Source organism: Notothenia coriiceps, unplaced genomic scaffold (assembly GCF_000735185.1).
Source record: "Notothenia coriiceps isolate Sejong01 unplaced genomic scaffold, NC01 NC01_scaffold00037246, whole genome shotgun sequence".
Classification (NCBI taxonomy): Eukaryota; Metazoa; Chordata; class Actinopteri; order Perciformes; family Nototheniidae; genus Notothenia; species Notothenia coriiceps.
This window is the reverse complement of record NW_011369947.1, coordinates 10,961,950-10,971,949: the sequence shown is the minus strand read 5'-3', so window position 1 is coordinate 10,971,949 and position 10,000 is coordinate 10,961,950. Positions and strand designations below refer to the sequence as shown.

Below are 10,000 nucleotides of genomic sequence, written 5' to 3'. Positions count from 1 at the left end.
ATAGGCTGTATCAGGTTGCATAGCTCAACAACTAATGCCTTCGAAATCTATTTTTCGTGACATGAATAATTGGAATAGCTAACCCCTTTACAATCCTACAGGACATGTTCATTCCATTATCATTTAGGAATGCATGGAGCAGCTGATCAATGATCCAGTGTTGGTCATGTATAATGTCTGGTTCTCTTGGGAATGTCGCTGCAGGCTGTCTCATACGCTGATTCTAAAAAATGAATTAGTTAAAGATGATGTAATTGAATGTACACCAGGAGGATGGTTGGGGAAAAGTGGATCGACCTCTTTCTTAATGCAACACAATTAGAGGTTAACATGAACATAGTGTAACACAACTGTGATACTGCATATAGTAGTGTATGATGAATACTTGATTTATGACCCCAGGAAGATTAGCTGGTGCCATTGGGCTCAGCTAATGGGGATCCTTTTAAATAAATAAATAGGCTGCTCCTCCACTAGATCTTGTATTCCTGTGTGTTAATGTATTACAGCAGACTTATGATTGCAGCATGCATAGTCTGGTCGTTTTACAACAAGTTTCTGTGGTTGTTTACTTCTTGATATTACACTTGTTATTTCCAGTTATTTGATTCGAGAAGGAGAAGCACATGTACACATGATAACATAAATAATACTTGCTTTGGTAGTAATAGAAACTAAAGCGCCTTGTGACAGAATAACTTTGACACATTACGATTGTGTAGCCGCTAGTAAAGTATTCAATACAGTATCTCTTTCTGCAACACTGACCACATGCGTAGTTTGTCAGTTGTGTCAGATCAGAGCGGGTTTTCCGCCACAGATGCAGCAAATGAGAAAAGACTGAAAATATGTCTTTGTTTTTGCAAATGTAATAAGCAGTGTAGATGTGTTTCGCCAGCTCAGACTGATTTGTTGTGCTAATATTCAAATGCATGTTGTCCATCAGCATGCTCCACTGCCTCAAGTGTACCTTCACCCTGTGATGAATAAATCAATACAATTGCCAGAACTTTCAATTCTATTATTTACTGAAGCAGTGTCTCCGCGGACCGGATGTGGGCGACACATTGTACTTCTGGTTTCACGATTATTATTGTTTGTAGCCTATAGCATGTTGCTAATAGTCTTTTGTGTATGTGAATATAAGGAGAATGACGTGTGGAGGCAATAAACACTCCGTCTTTAACTCTCACTTATTGACGCTGCATTAGCACTAATATTATGTGTTTATGACTGTTAGAAATTAAAATCAATGTTGATATGGCGTAATTTGAATTAAATACACTATTGACTATTTGATTTAAATCAGTTTTATTCTGAAAAACCAGAAGTTCACTAACTATTAACTTGACACTTTTATTCAGAAAATTCGTCACTTCCGGTTAGCATTTAGCATCTGGCCGAATCATACGATTTCAAACGTTGAACCAAGGTGAAATGACATGTGATGTTGTACACTGAGCACACTGGGATTAGCACTCATTTATTGACGCTGAATAATGTGTAGCAGGGAATGTTTAAATAACCACAGACACCAGAATGATGTAATTTAGCTACAGAAAAAGGCAGGAATTGCATTGGACCCGCCCCCCGACGACGCCGGCCAATAGGAGAAGACCTCAGATGACAACAGGAAGAGCAAGCCAAGAATTGATCTCTTCTACCCCCTGACCTGTACTGACCGGTCGTTGGATGTGGAGAGCGCCTCCACTCGCACATTTCATTTTGTACACCACCGCATCTTTTGTGTAATTAAATGCTGTTAACTTTTATAAGCTTCCCTTGACTCTTTTCAGTCTCTCCTGCCTTCAGGGTTCTAGAATTGCTTTCATGACCAATAAACATTGGACGAATTGTATGAGAAATATCGTGAGAGACGAGCCAATGCCACGTCATCAGAGAACGACAGGAGAAGACCCGCCCCCGTCGACTCCAACCAATAGATGAAGACTACAAAATGATATAAATAATAATGTTACAGAGAAATATGTTCTCTCTCATTCATCGTACCGTAGATAGCTAACTGCTTTAAGTGGACTGTGGACTGGTTCTTGGGATTTCAGAACCTCAGCTGTTGACCTTTGTGAAACCTACTATACAAGTTGATTTAATAAATACTCTTAAACTTCCTTCTCTACTTTTAACTAACTCCTGGTCTTTGAACAAACGAACACTACAACCCTCTCTGTTTATCAGCCATGTGGATCCAAATGATGAGCTACCCCTTGAGCCACACCCCGTGTTTGCTCTCTGTATGATGTATACAGTATAGCACATGGAGGTTGGAGCATAGTTTTACTCGTCCAAGCTGTCTAAATGGTTCTCTATTGGTTTGGTCTGTCTCTTTGGCGATTCTTGGTGTCCAATGGGTCATTTTTGGACACTCAATTTCACTTGCTCCACCATTTCTGACGGAGTAAATCAATGCGACAGGAGCACTATCTCTCTCTCACCTGTGTGAAAGACTTTTCTCTGCCTGTGTAGAATGTTTTTGTCAAACAAAGGAAAAGTGGTTGCCAACAAGGGCACATCAGATATCGACAAATAGAACAGTGGAGATGACGGAGGATGACGAGCAGAATATTTCTGAGGCTAAATGTAAATGTGAGCTCAGGTTAATGCCATAGTTGCATGACATTAATGCACATCCTGGTCCATACTAGGGTGACCAGGTGTCCCACAAATGTAGCCGATGTCCCGCATTTGATTGACAGTCGCCCATCTAAAACAACGCTTATATCCAAAGGTGTATAGAAAGGGCTATCATCACCATTAGTTGTGTCAATCAATCAACAGAGAAATGTATTTACTTACGGGTGTAGCCGGTGGAGGGCGATTCCCAGAGAGTTATTGTTAGATTTGCCAGGATTTTCTTTTTTATTACGCACGGAGGTGAATATGTTTTGAAGCGACGCTTCCCCGAAACTCATGAGAAACACCTGGCTCATAAAGAAAATATCGATCGATGGAAGCATTCCTCCTGAAACCAAAATATATATTCATCTAAACTAGCTCTTAGCAACGCAGTAACATGTCCCGCACAAATGTCCTCTTTGTCCCACATGTGGCGTGTTGCCACCTGGTCACCCTAGTCCATACTGATAGATATGATATGAAAGAGAAAGCTGACAGAATGGAAATTGCAAATGAACTCCGAAGCAGATGTGATTTGAAACAGTAAAGTCATTTCATTTATTTACTACCTTCCGTCACAGAGCAGTGAATTATGTATTATATCATGTGTTTTACAATCTCCAGCACTGGGAGTTGATACTGCAGGAAACACAGCTGCTACCCAGCCACTGGGTGAAGTCTTTTCTGAGCTCCAAACGTGGAGAAAGAACAACAGGAGGAGGCTGTGTGTGGGCTATGTTTCCCTCGCCACCCCCCCCTGTGGAGACCTCCCTCCACCTATTTCTTCCTCCTCTGCCTCCCTACGCTTGAATCACATCAGCAAAGTGTATGTGTTTACCCGGAACAGGCGAGACGGCAGTCCATCTGGCGGCCTTGGGCTTGGAGCTCGACTGCTTGCTACCTTACCTCCTCGTCCCGCTCTGATTTCTTTTTTATCTCGGATTCCTGCCTTGTAAATGCTCTGGCAGTCAGCATCAGAAAACTATTTCCAACAATTGTGTTTAGGGGTTTCCAACTGTGACTAGACATGGCATGGTAGCAAAATAACTGCACAATACAGTAGCTTATTTATTCTTCAAATGCTCATTGGATTTTGAACATCTAAATCAAGTGCAATAAAACTGAGGCACGGACAAGGAAATGACACAAAACAAAAATGACTTAAATCTGATTTCCAAAGAAACCCAATGTGCCCTGCATAACTGTAACAGTCCATATCTAATGTCTAAGCACTAACAAAACGTTTATAAGGCATTGTCAATCTTTTGCAATAGCTCCCCTTTGTTTCCAGAAATTGAGAGGACATAATTGGGTGTGAAAGTTTAAATGGAAAAACCTTTCTATAGTTTGGGGTTGAATACATTTCCAGTTTAAAATGCTGCACCAAGAGTCCTTCTGATTTCACTGTAATTGCAGAGATGGACCCATCTGGACAGGAAGACAGACGAGCCTTTGAAAGCACTGATTGTTGAATGATGTGCCGCAGGGCGTCAGTTATAGATGACGCTTGGACCACCATCACTCACAATTCAATCAAACTGCACTTGATGCTTTTCCATCCTCACCCCAATCAATCAATTTTCTAAAAGTGAATTATGCTCCAGTAGGCCCTGAGGATTTGACAAATCATGCCACCGTCATAACAAGATATCTGGGTTCAGGTACATGGATACTTGCCAACACTCCCGATTTTCGCGGGAGACTCCCGATTTAATTACATTGCATTTAGCTGACGCTTTTATCCAAAGCGACTTACAATAAGTACATTCGACCAGGAAGATACAACCTTGATACTGCCCTCTCCCGGTTTCCTCCCGGGGTCATATTTCTCCCGATTTCTGACAAAATCTGATTTACTCAGGACTGTTTCCACTCGGACTTTAATACAGCTACACCATTGGTTTCCATGGTAACACGTCTCTTTAGTAGCGCGCGCAACTGACAGTCTGAGGGGGTGAGGAACATAGTCACAGAAAACTGAACAAGAATCGACAACTCGACCCTCTGCTCACTCCTTTCCTACAGGCTGCAAGACAGTGCACTAACAACTACAATAAGCATGTTAATGTTAATCTAATACAGCTCCGGCGATCCCCCCCCCGCGGTGGTTTTGAAATGCTCCCGATGTTTGGTCAGCACACACATGCTAAGAGTTCAGAACCAGAAGGAATGGAGAGTCCATTCAGAAAGAGAGACAATATGTAAACATTTCATTTAACAAAGTTATGTTCATCAAAACAATGTGAAAAAGGTAATAATAGAATAAAACAGATTCTCGGTCAGCGACAAAAAAGGAAACATTATTTGGACTTAAAGCACAGCTGGAATCAGACTCTGCATCAATGGCTCAATCAGAACAAAATAATTATCCAATCAGTGCACAATGTGTTTTACAGAAAGACTGCACATGACAATGGTGGTTATGAGGCGGTGACGCTTTAGTTCTTAATTAAATACAGCCATTTTAAATAGAACAAGTGGGTAAATGAACATCGAGAACAAAATGAAAAGGCAGCTAAACTCTTTGAACGCTTCAAAACCCATTTCTATGTGTGAGTCAGCACAACACTTGCTAATGTTCTCTCACTGTGGATGTTTATTCTACCTCCACCATCTGGTGACACGCTTTCATGTCAATGATTCTCTTGTTTTCAAAGGTAGGTCACATTGCCAGAAACACTTCACAAGCTTGTATTGTTCTCCATTAAAACAGTACAGTAAAACATAAGCTCAGTAACACACACTTCAGGTTAGGTGGCCTCTAGAGGACGATTGGACGTCTACAAATACATCCTGTAAAACCAATTTACTCCTAAATGTGATTTCTGAAAGAGAAAGAGTAAATACTGTGAAGTTTGGAGGGTACGCGTTGCCTTTATATTCTAATGGAGTGTCAAACTAATTGCTAAACATGGGGAAGGTCATTCACCATCTGTAAGCTATTTCTCTGCACTGCTTCATTTGCCAGCTTTTTATTTGTTGCGAAAACAGCAATCATCATTATATTACACTGCCTTATAGTTTGCTTTTGAACACCTAACATAACACGTCTGAATAATGAGCAAGCAGAAGAGAAATGCTATGAACACAATGCCTATTACTCATGTATGTATATATAATAGACCTTTGCTGCAGTATGCGTTCCATTCTATGAATATTATATAACGATAACTTTTCATATTGTAGGTTTGTAATTCAAATTTGAAGATACTATGCTCAATAATTCTTCTTTTTAATCCAATCCAACTTTATTTATAAAGCACATCCAGACCAAAGTGCTGTACAGAGAGACACATAAAATATAAAATCACACAGCTCAGCTCACAAAACATAAAAATAAGTATCGAAACACATAAAAGGTTTTTAAGGTTTATGGTTCTTTAGTGTTAGGGTTTCGGCTTTTTGCGTATATTGATCAGTGTTTGGCAAGTTACTTTTAAAAAGTAACTAGTAATAGTTATAGTTACTGCTCTCAAAAAAGCAACTAGTTAATTTATTAGTTACTAAATTATAAAAGTAACTAGTAACAAGTTACTTTACTTTAAAAGTAATAATAGAAATACGAGTTTTTTTGTTGTTCTGTGGCACAGTAAGAGAAAAGACAACTCCCCATTATTGTGGAAATGATCATTATGAAATGTAGTGGAACAATAAAACACAAAAGATATGTTTAGACGGTTTAGACATGTTGACAGGCATCTTTATTGTAGCCTCAACAATCAAGTGGACAATGCTTTCTGTCCTGCACACAGTTTACATCTGACCGTAATATTTTTCGCGTCCTTTATCCCCACAAATTGAAAATAGTGGTTATATCTCCAAGTTGCAAATGCGCTGCTGCTCTCGCTGATACTTGCATCTGCCATTGTGTGTGTGTGTGAGTTGTACCCTGTAAGTGGTTTTTTCCCTTCCTCTTTGAAAACATCCCTGTCGTTATACTTCGATCGATTTTTCCTAGGCAGAACACATTTATACTGCAGTGCTAGGGAAACATTGCAGGTGTGTTCTGTAACTTTTTTAAGAACTTTTTAGAACTAAGACCCGCACAACTCGAACCGCTAAAAAACGGCTCGTTGTCCTGGTTGTTGGTTACTGACTAACTTAGAAGCGGGGCTAGTATGTTTTCGTATCGTTTACATTTTGCTACTCTTTGACCTATATTTGAGGGGTTTGTCCCCCCTTTTCGGAAGGTCAAAGTGGGTGACAGCGAGAACGGTGGAGGGAGAGTACGGATCACAAGGAGGCCAACATAGGCCATTTTATCAAAGACCAGCAATTTCTTGGCCCCACTAAACGATGGCATACAGGCAAAACCTTATACTTCCCTTTACTTGACGTCCAGACCGGAGAGGTCGAACGTGCGCCAAGCTAAACCGATCGGTGAACATGACCGCCTTAAAAACGTATTTTGCCCTAGACTAACCGAGCTACGGTCGAAGCTTTCGTAGCCCTCGTAGTTTCACTTGTGCAACGAGTTGAAAACCTACGAGTGCTACGAAACGTTTCGGTAATGAGGCGAGGGGTGTTAACGTCAAAGCCGCTTCTAATTTTTATACAGATGCAGTGGGTAAGTTCAACTTACCCGCTTCGAAACTTTCTAAAAAAAGGGAGGATTCAAAAAAAAGTACGGACACCACCTGCCGCATTTGAAGAGCAACCCTCGGCCGAGCCCTTTTGTGTAGATGTTCGTCATTGTACTACGTGTATTGTGTCATTACGTCGTCCTATTATCACTTTGCTCGACTTCCCCTTGTACTAAACGGTGGTGCCTCGATTAGAACCCTGAAAATTGAACGTTGTTGCAACTTGAACTGGCCCGACTTATTTTTATTTGGTATCACAACCACTAGATGCCACAACAGTCAAGGAAGAAACTTGTCGTTTCCTGCGCATTGTGGGATAAAGTTGTTGCCTGTAGGGACAGTAACTGTAGAATTATCTATTTAATCGAAAAGAGTGGTTAGTAAAACGACCACGGGTGACTACAAATTGCTAGCATGACTTTCCGCGGAACGGTTTTGCTTTGTAAGTCCGTGCAACTGAAAAAGTTTGAGAGCGCTCCGTCAAAAGTGTGAATCTGCCTAGGATCGGTAATTGGTTATAACTTCCCCCCTTTAGGGGTGTTGTGTAATAAGCGGACTCATGTCGGCTGAATGTAAGACCTCCAAGGCCGGTGACTAGCCTGTTTGAATTATGTATTTCTTGTGTCTTATATTTTTATGGTTTTGTGTATTTAACAACACTAATAATGTTTTACTAAATTTTATTTATACGTTTGTGATTGTAAATGCTTTTACAATGCGGTGTAATTCCTGGATTTATTTTTATGTTATGTTTTGTTGTCAATGAAGTTATAAAACTCTTAAATGCAATCACGGCTCTACAGGTATCTTACACCGCCAATAGCGTCTAGCACATATTCAAAAAGACCACACCACCATTTTCGCACATACGATACATAATTAGCAGAGACCTCTCCGGAAGTGGTCACACGGTAATAGTTGGTCCGATACAACAAGCACAAACGGTCGGCGGACGACCGGTAAACTGACAACAGGCCTGTCTCCCCCAACCGTCCCGTCCCGAGACTGTAAATGCTGGGGGTAACAGAGCGGACCGCGCATTAGGGAGGTAACACTCGCTAAATCGTTATAGACCAGCGCAGAGACTTCCCCACTTCTCCGGCACACACACCAACCCTTAACCACGGTGCTTACTTGTGTCCTGTTACAGCGCAGTGTTTTGGTGCGACAGACTTGAAGTATAAAACGACTGTAGCCTTACGAAAGTCACCGACCGGCACACAAACAGCCGGACTATGCCCGACCTTCCTAACGTCGACTAATCTGTCGATACAAGTTAAAACCCCCCAGCCAAGTCGGAAACCCGGTCTACCTAAAACTTTCGACGAAATTTAATTAAGTCAGTTCACCCGAAAAGAGTACGTCGAGCTCTCCGACATCAGTCCCATTTTACCGGACAACTAACGGGAGTTGCGGTTTTACGTGTTAGTTTTTTTAACCTAAAAACTAGTTAAGAGTCGCAACCACCTGTGGGAATGATCCTGACCTACGAACAGCTAGAGGTGTAGTCAGTGTCACTGTGCGGTAGTTTAGGTTGTTCGACGTCTCCGCTATTTCGTGGTTCTGGACTATTCTCATTCGCCCCTAACCACCCTTCGACCGCGACATCCTTCACCCTTTGGTCCTCTTGGCTCTATGCCAACCTGTCTCCGACTAACCCCCAAGTCCTCGCTACCGACCCCTCAATAAAACAGATTAATTCGGCGACCGATGAGATTGGTTGTCTCGCGGTCGCAGTCTTCAATACACACGTCCCCAGCGTACAGTTCGACGCTGCACTCAAATCCTCCGGAAACACGGGAACCAAATCAGCACCCGGGTTGTCTTAACAGTGTTATCACGTAATAAACTTCCCGACGAGCCGTTGGACACAGAGAAGAACAAGGTCGTCAACTTCCACCTTAAGCCATGTTATTTAGGGAGGAGATGGCGAGACAATCTTACTTAAGTCAGCCCAGGATCATAAGCCTATTGCACTACGTTTAAGTTCCTTTCACGCGCTTACAAATGACTACCATAAATGACAGGTCGTTCTTTTACTCGTTAAACGTCTTACAGGTGGTCTACTTTATCGACAGAATATCGAGTGGACCTTCTCGTGTTGAGCTCCCCAACCCAAGTTGACGTTGTGAAAACGCCCGTACAACGGCGTGAAGACAGAAACGGAATATAGTCATATAGCAGAACATTTTTATGATGAAAGACACCATTGATTAATCGCCAATGATAATCGGATAAGGGTAACTTCCACTGCCAAAATATCAATGACACTAATTTACCACGCAATGACCGCAAATGAAGACACTACGCTTGACTTGGCTTAAGAGGGACGCCTACACTTAAATGTCCGCTTCTGTCGCTACAAGGAGAGTGTCTGGTACTTTTCACTGTTTAAATTGGTCTCTCCCTCACGCACTTAACCCAATTGCGGCCATTGTAAAGTCCATTTCGGTTAAGTCTCTGTCTCAACCCGCCCAGAACGGAGTACCCCTTTTATGTGTGTGCCTTGTGGACTTACGAATTGTGTGTGTGGTGTTTGGTGTGTGTGCCGTGTGCGTGGGCTGCGTGTGGCCGGTTGCGAGTGGTGGTTGTGTTGGTGGTTGTGTGTGTTGTGCCGTGTTGCGTTGGCCGTTGCAGTGGTGGTTGTTGTCGTGTCGGCGTGTGGCGGTGGGCCGTGCGAGTGGCTGTCTGTTTGGTGTGTGTTGTGTGTGTGTGTGTGTTTGTGTGTTGTGTGGTGTGTGTGGTTGTGTGTGGTGTGGTGTGTTGTGTGTGTTGTGTTGTGT

General features: G+C 42.1%; 1 protein-coding gene across 1 annotated transcript in view; it reads left to right on the top strand.

Moving 5' to 3' along the window:
- Positions 1-1,539: 1,539 nt before the first annotated feature.
- LOC104966394 (syntaxin-12-like) overlaps positions 1,540-10,000 on the top strand; it is a 15,611-nt gene continuing 7,150 nt past the window's right edge. The window contains exon 1 of the mRNA XM_010795579.1: positions 1,540-1,544. Coding sequence (XP_010793881.1) covers positions 1,540-1,544 — 5 coding nt within the window. The remainder of the gene's footprint in view (positions 1,545-10,000) is intronic.